The sequence below is a fragment of the Polypterus senegalus genome, chromosome 13 (genome assembly GCF_016835505.1).
Source record: "Polypterus senegalus isolate Bchr_013 chromosome 13, ASM1683550v1, whole genome shotgun sequence".
NCBI lineage: Eukaryota > Metazoa > Chordata > Cladistia > Polypteriformes > Polypteridae > Polypterus > Polypterus senegalus.
In genome coordinates this window covers 108528668-108553667 of record NC_053166.1, presented here as the reverse complement: position 1 = coordinate 108553667, position 25000 = coordinate 108528668, and the positions used below count along the sequence as shown (strand labels likewise).

The window sequence follows — 25000 nt, the reverse complement described above, 5'->3', positions numbered from 1 at the left end:
CACCATCTATTGGAACATAATTTGTAATGCATGTATGGTTTAATAAAATACACTGCCATTGTCAACCCAACAGTGGCGCATCACAAACATATGTAGTAGTAAAATGCATCACTCCAAATGTTTGTGATGCGTCATGTGTTTGGATGACAAATGCAATACATGTGTCTCTGTCACATATGGTATGGAATTTGTAAAAGCACAAAGATAACATCATCCTAAAGCTCACAGATGACACCGCAGTGATTAGACACCTCACTTTTGGGGATGAGGCATCCTACAGGAGGGAGGTGGACAGTCTGGCGTCATGGTGTGAGGACAACAACCTCACCTTGCTCAACACAGTTAAGACGAAGGAGACGATAGTGGACATGAGGAAGGAGAGGAGACCTCACTGGCCACTGTTCATCCAAAGACATGAAGTGGACAGTTTGACCAGCATTAAATACCTGAGCGTCTACATCAGTGAGGACCTCACCTGGACACTTAACACCAGACAGCTGGTCAAGAGGGCCCAACAGCAGCTGTACTTTGAGGAGGCTGAGGAAGTTTGGTATGTCAACTAAGATCCTTGGCAACTTTTACAGCTGCATTGTTGAGAGAATCTTCACCAGCTGCTTCACTGTGTGGTACGGCAACACTACTGCTATGGACTGCAAATGCCTTCAGGGAGTGGTAATAACTGCTGAGAAGATCACCAGGACCCCACTGCCCTCTCTTCAGAGCATCTACAGCTGCAGAGTCCATAGGAGAACTGCCTTGATTCTATGGGACCCCACCCACCCCCAACACGAACTGTTCACACTTCTACCCAAAGTGCAAGAGGTATAGAAGTATGAAATACAGGACATCCAGGCTAAAGAACTCTTTCTTTCCCAAGGCCATTAGACTCCTAAATAACTGACTGGAGTTTACAACCATGGTTCACCTCATTCTATCTACCTCACACAACTGTATTTGACTTGTCCATCACATACCTACCTGCACATTACAATTTATACTTCTGTTTTTATACTTTATGCTGCCTCTGTTACTTATTATCTATCTGCTACTTATTATTTATGTTTATCTTTATATGTTGGTTTTGTCATTTGGTGTGGACAGCAAAGAAAGAATTTCATTGTACAGGGAAACGTGTTTCCTTACTGTGCACATGACAAACTTTGAAACTTTGAATTTTGATGATGCAGCATCTGTTGGAATGACTGAGATAAAGCAACTGAATGGACAAACAGATATACAGACACTTATCCTTTTATTAAGGTGGATAAAATATACACGGTAAATATAAATATGCAATTTGATAATTTACATATGCATATACCCACAAATGTTTTTCTTTTGTTATTCTTTTAACAAAAAAGCATGTAAGACATTTCATCCAAAACATACATCGGTAATTTATCACATGTCCCCAAAATGCAGACCTTTCAAATGTTTTCATAGTGTAAGGATGGCTGCAGAAGTGTTCTCAAGCTTGCTTTTAAAATTACCTTTCATCTGTGAAATACTGAACTATAGGTATGGTGGAATAAACAACAAAGTGCTGGAACCATGTCTACTATTATCCTTGTATACTGTTCAACAAACACCAGAAAATATCGAAATATCCAGGTAGTTAGTTTTATCGACAGGCACTGTTTAATAATTCAGTAAATTACCATTTACATCAATAATTTACAGTATTTAACATTCATTCTTAATTTTGTATGCGAAAAAAGCAAAAGGGAGATTACACATTCCAAAAAATTCAGAGCCTTGGCTGGGATTGGCTCCAGCAGACCCCCCGTGCCCCTGTAGTTGGGATATAGCGGGATAATTAATGGATGGATGGAAGAATGAATTCAAAATGTACTACAGGAAAAAAACTGGGAAAAACAATGGTCAAAATTCAACATTTTTTCCTGAAGGATAAGATCATGCAAATACAAGAGCTAGCATACAGGATATTCTATGATACCTAAAGATTATCTAAGGCTGACATGTAGTTTCTTAACTGATAATAAAAGCCATGTCACTGAAAACTTTTTTTTTTTTACATTTTAACTATAGAAAGAGAAAACATGGTTGCAAAAATTGAAAAAAGAAATTCCTCTTAAGTGTTAAAAAAAAAAACAAAAAAAAAAATCCATAAATTATGTGTAATAAAGAGGAATGACACAGTATTGAACATGCTTACTGAAATTTATTTAATACTTAGAAGAAACGCTTTTGTTGGCAATGACGGCTTCAAGTCGCCTCCTGTATGGAGAAACTCGTTGCATGCATTCCTTGGGTGCGATTTGGTTCTAGGGGCCTCTTCTATGAACTCTGATCTTCAGTTCTTTCCATAGATTTTCAATTGGATTCAAGTCGGGTGATTGTCTGGGCCATTCTAGCAGCTTTATTTTCTTTCTCGGAAACTGAGAGTTTCCTTGGCTGTCTGTTTGGGGTCATTGTCTTGCTTAAATGTCCACCCTTGTTTCATTTTCAGCATCCTGGCAGATGGCAGCAGATTCTTATCAAGAAAGTCCCAGTACATTTCTCCATTCATCCTTCCTACAATTATATGAAGTCTGCCAGTACCATATGCTGAAAAACAGCCTGTTGCTATGGTGTTTTTGGGGTGATGTGCACTGCCATTTCTCCTCCAAACATGGTATGTGCAAATTAAATCCAAAGAGTTAAATTTTGATCTCATCTGACCAGATTATATTCACCCAGTATTTCATTGGTTTGGCCAAATGTTGTGCAGCAAACTTTAAACAAGCTTCAACATGCTTTGTCTTTTGCAGTAGAGTCTTGCGTGATGAGCGTGCATATAGGCCATGGTGGTTGAGTGCATCACTTATAGTTTTCTTTGAAACAACAGTACCTGCTAATTCCAGATCTTTCTGAAGCTCTCTGCGAATAGTCCTTGGCTCTTGGACAACTCTTCTGATTATTCCTTTGATTCCTCTGTCAGAAATTGTTGCAAGGAGCACTTGATAGTGGCTGGTTTATGGTGAAATGATGTTCTTTTCACTTCTGGATTTTGGCCCCAATGCTGCTCACTGGGACATTCAGAAGTTCAGAAATGTGTCTGTAACCAATGTAAGTACGTTTTGCAATAATAAGGCGGTGAAGAAGGTCTTGAGAGCTCTTTGCTTTTACCCATCATTAGATGCTTCTTGTGTACACCTTGGTAATGAGAAACCTTTTTTATAGGTCATCAATTAGAACTAAACCAGCTGATATTAATTTGCACTGACAGGGGGCAGGATTGCTTTATAAATACTAAAAGATTTCAACTGGTTTCTTGGCTTTCCATGTCTTTTTGCACTTCCTTTTCTTCGTGTGTTCAATACTTTCCCCCTGTGTCATTCCACTTTATTACACATAATTTACGGACTTGTTTGTATTGATTTCTTAGTATGTGAGGATTACCTGGGTTGTTACCAACACCTGGTGAAAATTTCATGTCAATAGCACCATTAGAAATATATTTACTGAGAAAAATGTTGATGCGTTCAATACTTATTTTCCCTGCTGTATGTCAATTTACTAGAAACCGCAGTGGATGTCAATATTCCTGACTGCATGATGACTTTCCAGCACATTTTCCCATTTCCAAAGAATCGTGTGTTCGCCCCTTTTTTGAGATTTGGTAATGTGCTGTAAAAATAAGATTTACAAGTACAGCGGAGTTCAGTTGCAATCTCAGCCCTTTTCTTTTTTCCATTTTGTTATCAGAAAAGACACGAGAGCCTATCTTCTGTTTGCAAGGTCCAAAACATCCACACTTCTCTCTCTTTCTTACTGTATTACATGCATTATACTTCAATGGTGGGCACTCGTAGATTGTCAGCTCCCATTCAGACAGTCTGCCTCTAAGACTTAACCCTTAACTACTCGCACTGGTATATTTTGTACACCAATCTCAGTTATTTTTGTCCAATGTACTTTTACTTGAACCTACAGGCAAGTATTCACCATGTATCCTCAGCTTGATTCAGTACAAGTACAGTGTTGCAATGGTTTCCCTCCAGTGTGCCCCCAGCCAGTTTACTGAGTGGATGCACAGTCGCAAGTTCCATATGGTGCATTTGGTACACGACAAAGGTACTTAAGGATGCTCTTCTTGCAATGACTTTGTCTGCAAAGAACAGTCCACAACTAAAATGTGAAACGTGTGCAAATCCTACAGTGGATTAAAATGTGACCGGTGACAAGTGAGCACTGGAGAAGTGGATCAGGTTTATTTTCACATAGTTCTAGACTCTGTTATACAATTCAGTAATATAGTATTAAATTACATTAAAAACATGTAAAATTTGAATTTATTGTAATATTTTAAATTACAACCTCACAAAGTACACCACACGAGTATTTATAAGATATGGTGTGAGTAGTTAAGGGTTAAGGGGAAATCAAACCTGTTTGATTTTGACAGAGTAGGCTGCAGACTAGTTAGACTGAATCACCGGGCATTTACACTATGTGACTGGTGGTCACAGGAGTGTAAAAGTGACTGCCCCTTAAAGACTATAATTGAAGGGGGAAAAAAAAATGCTGTAAAAATTGTGTAATGCGACATGGCCTTTATGGATAGAAAAAATTCACTGAACAACCTAATGCTCCTAACCTAGATCATTAGATTAGCTGGAAAACACTGCTTTCGCCTATCAATGACCTGCTGTTAGATCTTTGTTATAGTCAATAAACCACTAGCCATTTACTTTAATTGGTTTCAGACATTTTAAAGCTCTTATTAACAAGACAATATGCCTTTAACTACAGATACAGCATGTATAATCCTAAATACATATTACACCTTTCCTTTGAAATATGGCAGCCCAGCAGGGCAGTGATTAACACTGTTACTTCATATTTCTAAAACTGAGGAGCTACACATTTTCAGGGTGTTTTTTTTTCTGAGTTTCCCACATTACACAGAAATACGTGACTAAACTCTGCAATGGACAGGCTTACTGTTTAAATACTCACCTTCCTCCAAACACTCCCACAGCATAGAGTTGGCACCAGTTCTTCACAATCTAGAAGTGGATAACTAGGCTAGAAAATTGATGCGTTTCCATTCAAATTATTTTCTGAACCATTTTATTTCAACATAGCAAACTCTCTTATGTTTCTGTGTTATTCTATTAAATTTTGCTGTATGTTACCTACATTATTTTTGTCAACATTTACAGCTGTCTGAGCTTACTACACAAGTGTACTATGAAAAAATATTAGAATTAAATAAACAAATACAGTGGTTTACCCAGTCACATTAACCTATTTTTTCAGAAAGCCTTTGACACCTACAACATACACTTTATTTTTGGTCTTCTCTGTAAACCAAGACACAAATTTAGAAAATTATTTTTAATGGCAAAGTAAACAATTCAATGCTAATTTTGACACAGAGCCAACCTTTAATCATCATGTTTTAACAAGATCTATTGAATTTCACAAAATTGCAAAACTAAGATACATAATCTACCATCGATGGTTATGCTAATACCCCAAAAGAAAATCTAAACTTTAATGTCAAACACTAATGTATTCCAATTCAAATAATTTAATTTCTAATTGTTATGCTGCCTGTAAAATTGTCTAACATCCAGAAACTCAAAATACTATAGCAAGGTTCATACCTTAAAAGTAGAAATGCAATTATGACCCCACTTTAGTACCTGTACAGAGGTTTCAGGTCAGTGCAGAAAGCTATCATTTACTAACATCCAGTGTATATTGAAAGCCTTGAAAAAACTTGTAATTTCAGCTTTCATGGGTGTAAAGATGAATTGAGCTAAAGCATCTGTCATACCTTTATTACATTAAATCAGGTTTGAGGATGGTTTTATATAACATTATATACACTTCAGCCTATTAAATCTAAACAGCATTTCTCGATCTGTAATCTTCAACACCTCCATAGAAGTCCCTGTTACTGCTGGGAGGTTATCCACATGTGAAAACTTCAAATAAATGCAAGTTTAGCGCATTTGCTATTTCACTATTTACATATTTTCCATTCCTGATATGCTTCTTCTTGACTGCTCTTTAACTACAAAAATGCTAAAACAATCTCTTTTGAGTCATCTTTCACCTTAACTGTTCTATTCCTATCCAACTGCCTTTTAACTTCCCTTCTTAATGGTTATTCTGATTCTCTCGTATATGTTTAGCATTGGAATTAATAGTTTTATAATGCCTTATACAGCTGTTTTTGTCTATGCGGCTTCTTTATTTCCTTATTTACCTGGAAGTAGTACCTGGAAGTGGAAGTTTAATTTCTAACTAATTCAAAATTTTGAGATGCATCTGTCCTACATTGTATGTAACACATTTTTAAAACTGTTCCACTACACCTCAGCTGACTCCGCAGTTAAAAGATCATCCCAGACTGTGTCGAATTTGTTCAAAATTCTACTTATCAAAGTTAAACTTAAGAGTTTTAGTCTTTGCATCCATGTGTTGCTAAAACACTGAGAACTGCATTATGTTATGGTCAGTTGACCATAGTGAAATAGCACCCTTAATTCTATCCTGGTTATTACAAAATACTAAATTCAGACAGGCTACTCCCAGTGTTGGTGCTTTAACATAATGTGTTACCAAACTGTCACTGATTACATCTAGAAACTCAAGCCACTGCACTCCACTATTTATAAAGCTAGCCCAGTTGGTTTTCAAGATGGCTGAACATTAACAACAACGTGCTGTGGAAGAACTGGAACCCCTAGAGAAGCAGATCCAACAGCTCCTTGCCAGATGAAAGCATTTTACGCAACAGAAGCTCACCTAGTATAAAAATGATCTGTGTCTAGGATAGCATCGTCCACTTCTAGTCCATATTGTGCTACTCATACACTGGGCTTTACCCTGGCAGTTGCTGAAGATTGCAATGCATGCAGGAGCCAAAGCCCACATCACCTCAAACCTCGCGAACTATCATCACCACTCACAACGGAGATACTTCAAAGCTTTCTGCTATCCAAACATGCTTGCAGACAGTGATGATAGACTCTTCAGTATGCTAGCCACTCTCCACGCTAGTGTTAAGATCTGGACAGTGTATGTGCCCAAAAAAGAAGTCTAACTGCATTCTTGTACCATTGCTTGCATACTGAAGTGTCAGCAGGCATTTTTCATGGTATTACACGTGTAATTTGTGAGGATGCCCTTGTTGATCAAAAACAGGAAGCTCTGCAGTCTACTTGTGACTTTACGCTGTAGGAAGATGAGTAAATAAATCAAGGTAAATATCAGTCGATCTGGCTTTTATTATAAGTAACATATAAATGTTTCTTATGTAAGGACCATCACAAAACATCACCACAAACAGGACTTTGCACAATATGTTGGCGAGCTCTGTAAGCCGTGCTGTTTTGTTGAATGACAGGCATGGGGCAGACTCACTGGCAGGATAACAATAAGAGCGGCTCACTATTCAAAATGTTTATTTTGGGACGTGGGGAGGCTCGAACCTGTAACCTTTTGAACAGAAATCAACAGTTCTTACCATTGTACTACCAAAGAGGTAGAGACAATAAGCCACACTATAACTGAAGAAAAAGAAATCTGGTTAGTCTTGAATAAAAGCGCACTTGTTCTGTTATATTTCCAACTTTTGTGAAAGTGCTTGTTTGATATTTGGAGTTCAGTCTTATTTTACATTATACACTTCATGTCAAACTTTTGTCGTTCGTTCTAAAACATGAAAAGAGTTTGTCTTTTAGGTATGTGTTCAACATTTCTTGTATTTCCAGTCATCCTGCACTTACATACATCTTTGTAGACACGGAACACATGAAATGCATGTGTTCCAAATAACAATATTTTTTAGCCTATACAGCTCTAGGTACTACCGGACTCCCTGATAAACAAGGCTTTAGCTGGGAGAGGTTTTCGCTATTTCTGAGGTGGTGGGAGGATGGGAGAGCAGGCGCTGACAGAGAGGCGCGAATAGATTTAAGGTGGGCCGGGTTTATGAATTTTTTTTCTTAGGCTTTGGTAATTCTACTGTTACCTAATATTACTTTTTATATTAATAATCTGAGTGAAATTTGGCTCAGCAGTAACGAAGCGCCAGTGTTAACTAAAGCAGCACCTCCGAATTTATACTGTAATTTGTTAATTCTATTCTAAGGTAAGAAAGGTAGCAGTTCAGCAAGCATTTTATTGAGCCAATTAAATTGTAAAGATGCCAGTTTTGGTACTTTCATGTCTTTAGAGTCTTGCCGTAGTTATACGACGAAGCTTGCAGTCTTTCATTTTCACTATTTAAAATTTAATGAGTCCTATATCGATGAATTCTCAGACTTGGTATCTATAATAACAATCATGTGTAACAGGTTCCTAATTGAAGATGATTACAATTTTAAGGTGAATATAATTGTAATAAATCAAAAGCAAGAGAATTGATTAACTTGCTGCACTCCTTTGATCTTATCCAGCATGCCAGCCATGCTGGATTTACTAATTTCAAAAGGACTAAAAATTGAAGCAGGTCAAGGGTATATCTGATCATTTCTGCGTTTTATTTGATTTAGAAATAATGGTAACTATTAAGAGCAGTATATTGTTAAAAAACATTATTGTGATACAATAGCAGCCTCTAGGTTTTATAATATTCGACATAAGTCTGAATTAAGCACATGCCCTAATAGAGCCTCTAATGTAACCTGTAAGGTGGTTGGAAAATGGGAATACTAAGGTGAGAGCTGCATCTGACATAGTGGCTCCTGAAAAAAACAATAAGAAATCCTCCAATACTGAAATAACTCATTGTGTCTGAACTTAAGAAACAAAAAGCTGCAGAGCTGAGTGAAAGTGGAGGAAAACTAAATGAACAGTCGACTATGAAATATTGAAAGCACATATAACTGAAAATAACACAGATGTCCATCTTGAAAGGCAGTCCTATTTCTCCAAAATTACAAATAATAATGCAAGAAAATCAAGGGTTTTTTGTTACCTATTGATTGTCTTCTAAATTCAGCTCAATCAGCAGAGTCCCTCCTGCAAACTTCTAGCAAAACCTGCAAGGCTTTTATATAAGGCTGTCCGTCGCTCCGGTCTCTTCATTCCCCTCCTTGCTTCACCACGGTATTCATGTCTCCTTGCTGATAACTGCAGCCTTTTAATTTAATCCAGGGCTTCTCCGCTGTTTTATTGTTTGTTTATTATGCTTACAGTTATTGTGTAGGTATTTTAGACTTAGTTTACATTGTTCAGGTACCCATTTCTTTTACTGTTCCAACCGTACCCCCATTAACATGTCTATCGAAGTGATCACCATCGATCAAAGATCTGTCACTTACCGAGTGGTTTCCATGCCCGGAGATGCCGCCTGCCTTTTACATTCTCTGTGTTACATATTGCACAGCCATATCAGGCTCAATCTTGATATCCGGAGGAACATTGTGCCTTATGTATTGAATGACTGGGACAGGTTCAAGGTGTGGACTGATGACAGTACAGGAGATAATTATACTACACAGGAGCACTATAAGAGTGAAATGCTTAAGCCCTTCACCTATGCTTCTGCATGTGAGTTGATGGCTGCCGCTGAATTGCTCAGTTGTCACTTTCAAGTGGACCAAAATGGCCAAAAATTTTACCCCTTTGGAGAACCGCCAATGCCTCTTAAACATCTTAGATTCACAGATGATGATATGAGTAGTGGATACTTTGATGTTTATGAATTTTTCAACTCTCAAAAGCTGGATGCGAAGCTATTGATGAAGCCGGTTGTATGCTTACAACGCTTGACAGATGCCAAATGTCACTTCAACACAAGTCCTGCAAATACTAACATAATTGAAACAAACCATTAAACTCAAACCGATTATGACAGCAGCAATCCAAGCTGTCAGAAAGGAGGCGTGTCAAGACGTCGTGGTACATTTTCTGATGCAACTAGATGGAAACAACTTCGTGACGCTGCCGCCAAATACTCTCAGAAAAACCCACAAGTTAATAGACACGCTGCCACTAAATATTCGCTGGCAAATACACAAGTTAATACCGGGAATGCCTGTCAAACATCTTAGATTCACAATTAGCGATTTGGGTAGTGAACACTTCGATGAATGAAACCTGTTATCTTTACAACGATTGACAAACACGGAACGTAACTTGAACACAACATGTCCTCCAAATACGAGCCTGATTGAAAGAAATAATGATAATCAAATCTTTGATGACAGCAACACTCATAACAGTGACAAAACAATTACATTGACAATCATGTTACATTATTTTTAAAATGTTTCCTTTTCTTTTTAATAACTTCTTTAACACACTACTTCCCCGGTGCGAAGCGCGGGTATTTTGATAGTTAATAATACAATAGGGAAAGTAGAGCAATATATATATATATATATATATATAAAAAACTCTACCAAGATAATACAAGACTGCAGTAGTTAAAACCTGTTCAAGTAAAAATCTCAACTCCTCTGTGTTAAATTCAGACCTACTTCTTAATAAGCTTTAAATAAAATTCTAGAAAGTGTACTTTTCTAGCATTTAAATGATTACTTGATCAAACATTCTGTTCTTAAAGTTTCAGCAAGGTCTTAGAACAAATCATAATATTTGATGACACTTCCGGTTGAGTGCACGCTGGCGCGTTTGGCTGCCGCTGCTCACCGGTAAAACTTTGTTTGTTTGCAACTCTGTTTGATCGTCTTGGGTCTGCTTACCCTGACGCCGACAAATATGTGGACTACTGCCTGGTTTGTGATCATCTGGGCTCTCCTACTGCCTGTACATCGGTTTGCGTTGGGATTGCTCCAGTATTCTGCTGTTGAACTTCTCCGCTGCGACCCTCCATGTCAACGCCTCCTCCTGCTTCTCTGCATCTCCATCTGGACATCATCTTCCAACCACGCCGGAGATACATTCATCGCGGATCCCGACGAACGGTCCACCAGGATCCCGTCTGCAATAAAGTCTATCTGGTCCAACTCTCGCCGTCTTCCTCGCCACGCTGATCGGGCTGTCGACCATAGTGTGCTTGCCAGCCTAACTAGGTCGGCTAACACCTCTACTACCCATGGGACTACCACCTTCAACTTCGGACTACTGAACATTCGCTCACTTACGAACAAGGGGTCTCTTGTTCAGGATCTCCTCGTTGATCGTAAGTTTGATTTCCTCTGTTTAGTTGAGACTTGGCAAAAACCTAATGACTTTTCTGAACTCAATGAATCCACTCCACCGGGATTTGTTTACATCTGTCAACCTCGCGGCACTGGCCGAGGAGGAGGTCTCGCGATGTTATACCGCGAGAAGTGGAACGTTTTGCCGATGTCTGTCCCTGCTTTCAACTCGTTTGAATGTACTGTATGCAAGTTACCTGGATCTTCGCCTACCGTCATCGCTGCTGTTTATCGTCCACCTAAATCGAATAGTGACTTTTTAAATGACTTTGCTGCTTTCCTTGCTCAGCTTGTCATTGTCTCCCTAATATTATTTTGCTGGGTGACTTCAATATTCATATGGACAATGTAAATAACCCTCTTACTAGAGACTTTATGTCCTGCCTGGAGAACTTTGGGCTCCAACAGTTCACCAAGGTCCCCACTCATTCAAAAGGACACATTTTGGACTTAATTTGTTGCTCTGGTGTCTCTTCTCTCGATCATACAACTGATGAACTGCCTTTCTCTGACCACTCTCTCCTCTCTTTTAATCTTCAACTCTCTATATCTATCCGAAGCTACCCGCACAATAACTTTTTGCAATATCAAGAACATTAATTTGGACTCTGTTCGATCCAGTATTGAATCACATATTGCCACTCCTAATTTAACTACCGCTGATGAGTTGATTTTGCATTATAACACCAGCCTTCATCATATTCTGGATTCTCTTGCCCCATTTAAAACAAAGTCTGTTTCATTTTCCCTCTCTGCCCCTGGTTTACTGAACTTCGTCTCATGAAAGCGAAAGGCGGCAATTAGAGCAACTTTATAAAAAACTGGGCTCATGGTTCACAAAGATATGTATTTCCACCATCTTTCACATTATAAGGATTGTATTAATCAAACTAAATCTGCCTACTATTCTAATATAATCAGCATGAATGAAGGCAACACTAAATCATTGTTCTCACTCCTCAAACGTGTCACCCAACCCCCTGATTTGTGGCCATCACATCTCTACTCTTATGCCTTTGTAATTCTCTGATGTCATTTTTTATGAACAAAATCGAGAGTATCCACCACTACCTTGCTTTGCAATCCGCTCACACTACTCCTTCTGAATTCTTCCCATCTACTCACCCTTTTTCTTTCTTTCAACTTCCCTCCACCTTAGAAATATCAGATATAATCCTTCATTCTAAGTCATCCACCTGTCTGCTTGACCCCTTACCTACATCACTTGTCAAAGCCTGCCTTCCATCTCTGCTCCATATTATATCTGCTATTATCCATTCTTCTCTTTCAACTGGAATTGTTCCTGCTTCATTCAAAACTGCTGTAGTAACCCCAATTTTAAAAAATCGGCCGATCCATCTAATTTTAACAACCTGCGTCCGATCTCTAACCTACCTTTCTTATCCAAAATCCTAGAAAAAGTGGTAGCCAAACAGCTCCACTCTCACTTATCCCTGAATAACCTGTATGAACAATTCCAGTCTGGTTTCCGCCCACTCCATAGTACAGAAACTGCATTAATCAAAATAACTAACGATCTTCTCATGGCAGCAGACTCCGGCTTACTCTCTATCCTCATACTACTTGATTTGAGTGCGGCTTTTGACTCCATTTCTCATTCCATTCTTCTCAATAGACTATCTTCCATTGGTGTCACCCACAATGTCTATAACTGGTTCACATCCTACCTTTCTGGCCGCTCCCAATTCATACAGCTCAAATCATTTTCATCTCACTCTGTATCCGTTACCTCAGGAGTGCCTCAAGGCTCTGTCCTGGGCCCCCTTCTGTTCACCATCTATCTCCTTCCTCTGGGCAATATTTTCAGGAAATATAATATCCATTTCCACTGTTATGCAGATGACACCCAGCTTTATTTTTCAACTTCACCTACAATCACCCTCCCACCTACCACCCTTACTGACTGTCTGGCGAAATCAAAAACTGGTTTACATTTAATTTTCTTAAACTCAACAGTGATAAAACAGAGATCCTTCTTATTGGTACAAAATCCACATTATCCAAATCCCATAACTTCCCTATTATAATTGATAACTGTACTCTATCCCTCCTCTCAGGCCAAAAGTCTTGGTGTCATCTTGGATAATAACCTCTCCTTTCTTTCACACATCAATACTATTACACGATCTGCCTACTTCCACCTACGTAATATCAACCGTCTCCGCCCCTCTCTCACCCCTCACTCTGCTGCAGTTCTTGTTCATAGCCTTGTCACCTCGCCTTGACTATTGTAACTCTCTTCTTTTTGGTCTCCCTCAAAAACTCTTCACAAACTTCAATTAGTCAGAACTCAGCCGCCCGTATTATCACGAGATCTCCTTCTACTCACCACATCACTCCTGTTCTGCATCAACTTCACTGGCTCCCTGTCAAGTTCCACATCGAGTTTAAAATCCTTCTGCTAACCTTTAAAGCTATTCATGATTTAGCCCCCATACCTGTCTAACCTTCTCCACATCGTCACCCCTTCCCGTACTCTTAGATCATCCTCCTCAATTAAATTGACTGTTCCTTCCGCTCGTCTTTCCACAATGGGGAACAGAGCTTTCAGTCGTTCTGCCCCGACTTTGGAATGCACTGCCTCCTGAGATTAGAAACATTAATTCATTCTCTGTTTAAGTCTTCAGTTAAAACTCATCTTTTTAAACTTGCCTTCTCTATGTAAACACTGTACTGTATTGTGTGTTGGGTGTTGTGTAAAGTGTACGGTGTCCTTGAGTGTTTGAAAGGCGCCTATAAATAAAATGTATTATTATTATTATTATAATAATATTGAAACTGAAAATAATACTGGAAACTTGCTGGATTACTGTGGCCCCATATCTGCTCTTGTTATGTTACACTTGTAGCATTTGACACCACAGACAACAGTAGTCTCATAAATCACCTTAGACAATGGGTGGGTCTCTCAGGCAGTGTCTTAAATTGGTTATAGTCTTTTTTAACAGGGAGAAAATTGCTTACGGTGGGGATTTGTAGTTCAGGAACTCAGGAAATTGTATACAGCGTACCATAAGGATCTATTCTGGGTCTGCTGCTTTTTTCAATTTACATGCTCCAGTTAGGCCTGATTATTTTAAAACACTTGAGAGTGGTTTGTAAGAAGGCAATATCAAGATAACACTGAATTGAAATCATAAAACATTGCTTTCATGGAACATGCTCATCACTGACTTTTAAATATACATAGATAGCCAGATGCCTTGCACCATGGGCATTACTAAGATAGCACAATGACATGAATAGCATTACACACTGAAATACTCCTCTCTTCAATGAGCATGAGCAGTTTTCTTCAGCTCGATCCAGGTTAATAGGCAAGATATATAGTGGGAATTGAAAAGAATCACAAACTTCGAAATATTACCATGTTTTTTGCTTTACAGCCTTAAATGAACACACACACACAAAAAATATTTCTTCCCAGCTTTACTTACTCAAGGCAACCTATAACATCCAAGTGAAAGATATCACAGCTACATTTCAGAAAAATTATTAAAAAAAAATTAGACATACTGAGATTAATAAAGGATCACCCACCAATGTCAATATTTTGTTGAACCACCTTTGCTTTAATGACAGCCTTGAGTCTGTTGGGATACTTTATCACCTTTGCACATCTAGATTGAGCAATATTTGCTCACTGTTCTTTACAGAACTGTTCAAGTTCGGTCAAATTGGATGGTGACTGTTGGTGAACTGCCATCTTCAAATCTTTCCACGGATTTTCAATGGGATTTAGGTCTGGGCTCTGACTGGGACACATGAGGACATTTACTTTTTTCTCCTTCAGCCACTGTGTGGTCATTTTGCTGTGAGCTTTGGGTCGTTGTCATGTTGAAAGGTGAACATTCTGCCCATCTTCAACTTTCTGGCAGAGGGTAGCAGGTTTTCCTTAAGAATTTGACAGTATTTTGTCTCTTTCATTTTTCCTTCTACCCTAATGAGAGCCCCAGGCCCTGCAGCAGAGAAACACCCCCGACAACAGGATGCTGCCACCTTCATGCTTCACTGTAGGTATGGTGTGAATGGTGAGCTGCATTGGATTTCCCCCAGATGTACCGCTTGGTATTGAGGCCAAATAGTTCGATTTTGGCCTTATCTGACCATAAGACCTTTTTCCACTTGGCATTAGAATCTTCAAGGCGCATTCTGGCAAAGCTCAAACAAGCCTTAATGTGACCTTTCTTGAGAAGTGGCTTTTCCCTTCCGACACACCCGAACAAGCCACAAGTGTGGAGCGCTTATAAAATTGTTGTCACATGCACACAATGACCACTCTTTGCCATCAAATCCTGTAACTCTTTCAAAGTGGCCATTGACCTCTTGGTAGCCTCTTTTACCAGTTTCCTCCTTGCTCTTCCATCCAGTTTGGAGGGACAGCCGGATCCAGGGAAGGTCCTAGTAATACCAATACTTGCCATTTCTTTATTATAGACTTTACTGTGCTCCTTGGGATTGATAAAGCCTTTGTGATTTTTTGTATCCATCTCCTGCCTTATGTCCATTCACAACTCTATCCCTGAGATCTATTGAAAGTGGCTTGCCACCCATAGTCAGCTGTTTGCTGTCAGTTGTACTACCAAGCAAGGGAATGCTCCAGGAACAGCTGTTTTTATGCTTCACTAATCACACTGATTACAACTGATCACAGGTGGAAGACAGGAGCCATGGTCTGCAATGGAAATGGCGGTTACTTACACCTAATTGAGTTTACAAATATTGTTTAGGAGGGGGGGGTGATCCTTTATTAATCTCAGTATTTGTTGTTTATTTATTTATTTATTTATTTTTTTTTAATTCTTCTGAACTGTAGCCGTTATATCTTTCACTTGGATGTTATAGATTGCATTGAGTAAATAAAGCTGGAAAAAATATTGGTTTGTGTGTTTTCATTTAAGGCTGTAAAGCAAAAAAGGGAATATTTTGAAGGGGGTGATTCTTTTCTATAATTACTGCAAAATTGCAGATGCTGCTTATAATTATACCCACTTCTATTCAGCAATCTAGACTGGGGAGAATGCAAATGAGAAAACACACAGAATTTTGAGACATTACAGCACTATAACAAAGTGTGCTGTAAATATTATTTAAACTCAAACTCTCAAAGTCAGTGGCCTGAAGTTAAAACCGCATGCTGCAACCTATAACTATTCTCCAATTAATTTAAAAGCTTGTAAAACCTAGAAGTGTACCTGACACAGTTCACAATTCCTCAGTACCAAGCTTTTAAGATGATATCCAGGGCTGTGAGTTGTGTGTCATTCTCCAAGCTTTCTGTGTAGTTGACTCTGTCTTCACAATGTGGTCCATTGTATAGGTTGTGATGTTTTCCTTCTCTGTTCACTTTTAGGCTGTTTTCCAGGTCTGCTATGAGAAAAGTGTACTATTTCTGGAACAAACATGTAGGTTCTGAAATTTCCTTCTTTAAGTATGGCTTCTCCTCCTGGACAGATTTCAGTCACTGCAACAGAGGTTAAGCTTGGAGGAGTGAATTTTAGAGTGAGTTCACGGTGTCCTACTCTATGAAGAGTATCTTGCAGGACCAAAAAAAAGACTCTTTTGCTCCCAGTGTGTGTGAACTTCATGCTCCAAACATAGAAGCAATACATGCACTTAGTTTTAAGGGAGGGTGTAGTTTCTTTTGATGGGTCTCTTCCAGTTACAGAACCAGTGATCCTTAACTTCTATGTGTTGAAACCACTTGTATCACATGTGAAATGTAGGATTCTAACAGAAATTTACTGTTTTGAACAGTTTCTTTGTGGTAAACAAGCTGTAACACTTGTTATCTACTGAAGTGCTTTTCAGCTCTTGAAACATGCTTTTGTGAATGGTCCCTTATACACAATGTGGAAACCAAAAAATATTTTGAAGAATTCTAAGTTTATATTCTCAACACCACCACCCACGATTCAAGTGAAAATGGATTCTCTTCCAAAATTTCTGCCTACTATCTTTGAAGCCAATCATGCCATTATAACATACAGATCAGAAGGAGGCAGCAAACAGCACACTTCGTGAATCCAGGGAAAGGCGAATTGCAAATTTGCATTAAAAAGTTATCAGAGAAAATCAGGCAGCAAAACAAACCTCCTTCACACCAAGATGAGGTTAGTGACACTGATAGTAGTGGTACAATGACCCAATGCAAAAACAACAGTGCAAAGTTCTATTTAATAAAGTTCCACACTTCAGAATCTATTTGTCTTATTTTAAATAATGTTGCATCTTGCTCACTGATATATCTACACCAGTTTAGCAGAAAGGCACAAGCTCCATACTCCAGATTGGTTCTTTTGGACACTGTCAAACTACCCAGTTCTAGCAGAATGTAATTTTGAAATTTACAGAGTCCATGTGCATAAGGGTTTTCAGATACAAAAAAGGTGCTTTCTTGTACAAGGTGATGGGAAGAAACAAACAGTGCTAATGAATCAAAAAGTTTTTTTTTGAACACATACCAGGAGGAGGTTCGGAGAGAATAAATCATGGAAGAAGGAAGCAGAAGAAAGACACATGCAAAAATAATCCATATCTCCTGACAGCTATTCAAGTACAGTAATACCTTGAGATACGAGTTTAATTCGTTCTGTGACAGAGCTTGTAAGTCAAAATACTCGTATCTCAAATCAATTTTCCCCATTGAAATGAGATTAATTTGTGCCAGCCCACAAAAAACCACCCCAATTTTTTGTTAAATGTTTTCAACATAAGAAAAATGTATTTATAATGAACAAATATTGTATACAAACAAAATAAAACCTAATACATAAAAGAGAATCTAAAGAAATAAAAAGATGTTGGCGAAGCCGATTAGTGTATTGTAATGTTTTTTTCTTTCACTTCACTATTGCTTAATTTAATTTTCTTCTTCACTAGATTTTTTCTTTTTTGCCACGCTTTCGTCACTTTCATTCACAGGGTGTTTCAACAGAAACCTATCCAAGGAGCTTTCTTTAGTCCTCCCCTTTAGAATGTTTCTGAAATGAGTTAGGCAAGTGTGATTAAACAGCGCCGCTGCACAATCAGTTGTGACTTTTTCAGGGTGTTTCTTTTCAATAAAGTCAAGTGTTAGGAAAGTGTCATTAAATGTTGCAACTTTTTTAGGGTGTTTTTTTCTGTAAAGTTCGAAACTTTTTCCCACATTGCAAACACTTTCTTTATCTCCCTTTAAGAGAGAACCTCCTCGGCAATACCGATCTCCTGCAGAACCTCCATATGTTGCTACGTCTGTAGTTTCGTCAGCTCCTCTGTTGTCAGTTCCTCGGAATGTGCGGCGACAAGCTCTTTGATGGCTCGTATTTCAAATTTTGGCTCGTAACTCAAGGCAAAAAAATCGACCTAGTGACAGCTCGTATCTCAAAAATCACATACATTGGGGCACTCGTATCTCAAGGTATCACTGTATTCTTTATCAGTAATACAGAATTGACAGACATGGATGCTTGAATACACAAGAATATTAACTTCTGGCTTACATTGTGTCAGTTATATGGTTGAATACAGTTTTAAAATTAAAAAAAAGCAGTTTAAATTTAATTGTTAAAATTACCTCTGAAACAAGCTCAAGTAACTTCATCTTTGACAGTTCCTTTTCAGCCCGTAGACCCCATCGAAACTCATACTCTATTGGATCTGTGTGTGGAACACGGGCATACTCAAGGTACCTGTAAAGAAAAAATCAGAAAGTTGAGGAGAAATATTTTTCATATCATTCTGATAACAAACTAACAAAATATCTGTTACTAAATGTATTTCCATTGCTATTCTTTCAAGTAGTTGTTGTCAACCTATTTTCAAATTGCTTGTGAAACAGTTAATATATAAAAAAAAAGAAAACACCACCCCAATTCCCCAAATACCCCCAAGATACTTTAAAATCAGATTCTCTGTTGAGCTTCTTTTTATAGTTTGAATGGTGATGTTTAGTTCACTATCTCCACTGGACACATGGTATTTTCAACATAGTCTAGAGCAGGGGTCTTCAACTAAAATCTATCGAGGTCCAGTCAGAGAAAATTTCTTGAAGCAAAGGTCTGGTCCGTCTGAAGATCATGTTGTCTAACTATTTAGTATCATGTCTATTTAAGTAGCCTAGTAGTTGTATCAACATCTGCATGTAATTAATACTAGACTTTCAAATCAAATTAGTTTAGTACAATTCATAATCCTTTTGACAATATTTATTTTCAAACACAGAACTGAACATTTATGTATGACTGCAAATATGTACTTTTTTGTTCTGTCAGTGTATAATTTCTTCTTTAATTTAATAAACAAAAGTAGGGCTGCACTTCAAAATAAGACAAAAATAAATTATGAAAACTGTGCATGCTTAAATAAAGTGCTAAACTTCAGAAGAATACAAAAGGAATGGAGAAAAAGCTTAACATTTCCCCTTTTCTGTTTCACATTTTGACTCAAGTCTCAACCAATTTCACAGATAACAAATCTCAACACATCTTAACAACGTAACAGGTTTAAATGCCCATTTTCTTCCCCTCTTATATTCATTGCCACACTTTTTGCTCAGTGAGAGAATTGAGCTCTAGCTTGTCCTGCCAGGGTTTTAAACCTGGGCTTGAATGGAGTCAGAGCCATTCTCATAGACATGTGGAGGTGTTCATTGTTGAGCCTGGAACAATATTTAGTTTTTATTATGTTCATTGTGGAGAAAGCTGCCTCACAGTTGTGTGTGGAGCCAAACATAGTCAATATGTACAAGGCTACCTTCCTCAGAACTGGGAAAGCTGTCTCAGAGACCATTTGGAGCCAGAAAGTGGAAGGATCAATTCTTCCACACTGCTCTTTCAGAGCCACATCTGCTTGGAGATCAACCAGTTGCATCTGAAGAGGCCCAGCATTTACCCATTTAAAGTGCTCCGTGACTTCCTTTGAGAACCTCCTGACATCTGTGATGAGAAATGGGCTCTGAATGAACATGGTGAGCTGCTGTCCAAAGCGGAAGTGGTCAAAACGGTTGCTGAAGTTAACAATCAGCTTATTAATAAATTTAACAAAAGAAGACACATCTCTCTGCCCCTGCACCTGTTCCTGCACTGCTGGGAAATGTTCACAGTCCCCCTGCAAGTCTTCCTTGAACACCTCAAGTTTCCTCTGAAAGGAGCGGACAGCTGTCATCAGTTCACAAATTGAATTGTTTTTTCCCTGTAGCCTCAAATTCAGTTCATTTAGATGTGAAGTGATATCAACCAAAAAGGCCACATTGTCCATCTGTTTTTCATTTTCTAAAAAGAAAGAAAACTGTGATGCCTTCTGACTTCTTAGCTCTGCCAAAAAAGATGCTACTTCCCTCCTTATGGACCAAAAGCGTGCCAACACCCTGCCTTTGCTGAGCCATCTCGCATTGTTGTGCAGCAAAAGTTCATCTGCATTAGCATCGACTTCCCTGAGGAATTCTCTAAGCATGCGATGCTGGAAGGAAGAGGATGCTCTGAGAAAATTTATCATTTTCATCATTGTACTCATCACCTCAGCATGCTCATCTGACAGGGATGCACAGAGGACAGATTGATGAATGATGCAATGGTAAGATATGAGCTCAGGATTGTCTTCTTTCAGTCTTGATACTGCTCCTTTCTCTCTCCCAATCATAGCAGGGGCTCCATCTGTGGTTATTGAAACCACCTTTTTTGGCTCTATTCCTCTCTTTGACAACATCTCCTTAATGGCCGTGTAAATGTCCTCTCCTCTTGTACTGGTCTGAAGGGGTGTGATACCTAACAGGTCTTCACAGAATGCTTTCTGGTCAGTGTTGAAAAACCTGACATACACTAACAGCTGAGCATTGTCACAAATGTAACAGCTGAGCATTGTCACAAATGTCAGTGGACTCATCCACAGCTAAACCCACACATGGTGCCTTCTGCATTGCTTCATCAAGCTGGATTAGCACATCCTCAGTCAGTATTTCACTTTTCTTTGTGGCAGATGTTGCTGACATGGGTATTTGATTTATTTTTTCACATAGCTCTTGCTTTTGTTTTCCCTCAAGTAATGTTTCAGCTACTGCACTCATGCATTCTTTGACAACCCCTCCATCTGTAAATGGCTTTCTGTGTTGTCCCAAAATCCAAGCAACTCTGAGGGAGCACTCCTGAGCACGTTGTTGGGCAGTGAATGTGTGGCTCAGGATCCTGGTGGACTGGTCATATTGGCCTCTGAGACGAATGATTTTTTGTGATCTCACTTCAGATTTGAGTGGGTATGTTCGTTCAAAATCTTTATGCTTCGTCTCATAATGTCGTTTCACATTGGCACTTTTTACAAGTGCCACGGTTTCTGAACATATGAGACACATAGTGTTTCCAGTGGGAAGTATGAACAGAAATGAGTTTGTCCATTCTGGATTAAATACCCTATTTTCGCTGTCCACTTTCCTTCTTTTAGAGAGCGCCATTTGCTCCGTATATTTCTGTCCCTTTCGCCGTGTCACTCGTCTCTTCTTTATCCAGCACAGTCTCACAGTATCTCTCAGTAGTCTTTATTTTTATCGCTACATTTCTTTCAACGCTTTGGTTCCTGACCTTGCCTCTAACACACGTTTCACTATCTTTCTTCTTTTCGACCGTATCTCTGAAAAATCCCTCCTCTGTTTGCGTACATGGATTCGTAAAACAACGTTCACCGACTAGAATCCGCAGACTTGATTGGATGAGAGGTATCACGTGAAATGGCTTAGCGCGTATACTGTGCATTTCCTCACCATTACCGTAATGATTACAAAAGCTGCGCCGGGTAAAAATAGAAGCGCCCCATCATGTTTAAATGATAACCTTTTGTTTTGGCTGTAAGTCAAGGTCCGTATGAGACAGCTTTGCGGTCCGGATGCGGACCGAGGTCCGCCTGTTAGTGACCTCTGGTCTAGAGCCTCATTCTACCCACTTGTGAAGTTCAAGTTTCTTTTAAATATTTCGTGAGAGTGAACAAAGCAAGATCCAATGTGAAAATTCCAAACTTTCAAAATTAAGAGGGCAGAAGAGTCCTCACAGCACAATGGAGCTCCTTTAATGCATTCAGTACATATCTGCACAAGGATATGTATTTTCACATCTTGGCAGTGCTATATTCAATTTGGTTGTCAATAGGTTTTAAAATCTTATTTTTTTGAAAAATTTTCTTTTGACTGCTCTGGGGCCCACTAAAGCAGATGGAATTCAAAGGCAGAGATGAAACAAAATCTTCACAAAAGTCTAAAATTTCCTAACATATTTACTATCATCACTGGCTCTGTCTGTCTGTGTAAGTAACATATTTACAAGTATATTTTTCCAAGTCCAAATTTCAACTGTCCTAGACTTATGCCACTTTGAAACTGGATCAACTTGGAGACAAAAGACAATTTCAGTAAAACAAACATCTGTGAATAGGATCATTACTTGTCATGCAAACCAACTCCAAGGCAGACTATTATTTAAATAATCAATTAATGTGGTGATTTTGTCAAATGATCAATTAGTTGGATTGAAAAAAAAATGTGAAAGAAAATACATAGAGTATATAAAAATGGAACTTTCCCCCAAATAAACAGGTTTGTATTGTGTGTGTGTGTGTATATATATATTATATATACATACACACACATATACATACATACATACATACATATACAAACTGGATTCCAAAAAAGTTGGGACACTATACAAATCGTGAATAAAAACTGAATGCAATGATGTGGAGGTGCCAACTTCTAATATTTTATTCAGAATAGAACATAAATCACGGAACAAAAGTTTAAACTGAGAAAATGTATCATTTTAAGGGAAAAATATGTTGATTCAGAATTTCATGGTGTCAACAAATCCCAAAAAAGTTGGGACAGGGCCAATTTCACCACTGTGTGGCATCTCCCCTTCTTCTTACAACACTCAACAGACGTCTGGGGACCGAGGAGACCAGTTTCTCAAGTTTAGAAATAGGAATGCTCTCCCATTCTTGTCTAATACAGGCCTCTAACTGTTCAATCGTCTTGGGCCTTCTTTGTCGCACCTTCCTCTTTATGATGCCAAATGTTCTCTATAGGTGAAAGATCTGGACTGCAGACTGGCCATTTCAGTACCCGGATCCTTCTCCTACGCAGCCATGATGTTGTGATTGATGCAGAATGTGGTCTGGCATTATCTTGTTGAAAAATGCAGGGTCTTCCCTGAAAGAGATGACGTCTGGATGGGAGCATATGTTGTTCTAGAACCTGAATATATTTTTCTGCATTGATGGTGCCTTTCCAGACATGCAAGCTGCCCATGCCACACGCACTCATGCAACCCCATACCATCAGAGATGCAGGCTTCTGAACTGAGCGTTGATAACAACTTGGGTTGTCCTTGTCCTCTTTGGTCCGGATGACATGGCGTCCCAGATTTCCAAAAAGAACTTTGAATCGTGACTCGCTGACCACAGAACAGTCTTTCATTTTGCCACACTCCATTTTAAATGATCCCTGGCCCAGTGAAAACTCCTGAGCTTGTGGATCTTACTTAGAAATGGCTTCTTCTTTACACTGTAGAGTTTCAGCTGGCAACGGGGGATGGCACGGTGGATTGTGTTCACTGACAATGGTTTCTGCAAGTATTCCTGAGCCCATTCTGTGATTTCCTTTACAGTAGCATTCCTGGTTGTGGTGCAGTGTCGTTTAAGGACCCGGAGATCACGGGCATCCAGTATGGTTTTATGGCCTTGACCCTTACGCACAGAGATTGTTCCAGATTCTCTGAATCTTCGGATGATGTTATGCACAGTTGATGATGATAGATGCAAAGTCTTTGCAATTTTTCGCTGGGTAACACCTTTCTGATATTGCTCCACTATTTTTCTGCGCAACATTGTGGGAATTGGTGATCCTCTACCCATCTTGGCCTCTGAGAGACCCTGCCACTCTGAGAAGCTCTTTTTATACCCAATCACGTTGCCAATTGACCTAATTAGTGTTTAATTGGTCTTCCAGCTCTTCGTTATGCTCAAATTTACTTTTTCCAGCCTCTTATTGCTACTTGTCCCAACTTTTGAGATTTGTTGACACCGTGAAATTTTGAATCAACATATACATATATACATATATATACATATATACACATATATACATATATATACACAGTCAACCCTCGTTTATCGCGGTTAATCCGTTCCAGACTCTGCCGCGATAAATGAATTTCCGCGAAGTAGAAACCATGTTTGTATGGTTATTTTTATATATTTTAAGCCCTTATAAACTCTCCCACACTGTTAACATTATTAGAGCCCTCTAGACATGAAATAACACCCTTTAGTCAAACGTTTAAACTGTGCTTCATTACAAGACAGAGATGGCAGTTCTTTCTCACAATTAAAAGAATGCAAACATATCTTATCTTCAAAGGAGCAGCGCTCGCTAAGAAAAGCAAACAATCAAAAAATCATTACGTACTTTTAAGTATACAGAAGCACCACGATAAAGCGGCATTTTGTAGAGGAGCGTCCTATCTTCTAGGCAAACAGCCACTGTGTAAACAGCCCCCTCTGCTCACACCCCCTCTGTCAGGCAGAGAGAGACGGAGAGAAGCAAACAAAACAAGCGCCACGCGGGAAGCATATCTTTTAGCATTGAGGAGTTTTAGTTAATATGTAATACATGCTCTGATTGGGTAGCTTCTAAGCCATCCGCCAATAGCGTCCCTTGTATGAAATCAACTGGGCAATCAAACTGAGGAAGCATGTAACCTAAATTAAAAGACCCATTGTCCAAGAAAGCTTAACCAGCGAAAAATCCGTGATATATATTTAGATGTGCTTACATTTAAAATCCATGATAGAGGGAAGCCACGAAAGTCGAAGCGCGATATAGCGAG

The 25000-nt window shown here is 38.8% G+C and overlaps 1 protein-coding gene across 4 annotated transcripts in view; it reads right to left on the bottom strand.

Moving 5' to 3' along the window:
* ndnl2 (necdin-like 2) overlaps positions 1-25000 on the bottom strand; it is a 92990-nt gene that overhangs the window by 11810 nt on the left and 56180 nt on the right. For 3 of the 4 annotated variants that reach the window (XM_039775300.1, XM_039775299.1, XM_039775297.1), the window contains exons 10-11: positions 18709-18823; positions 4963-5012 (exon numbers count right to left, since the gene is read on the bottom strand). In XM_039775300.1, coding sequence (XP_039631234.1) covers positions 4963-5012; positions 18709-18823 — 165 coding nt within the window. The remainder of the gene's footprint in view (positions 1-4962; positions 5013-18708; positions 18824-25000) is intronic. The other variant, XM_039775301.1, reaches the window with a different exon arrangement.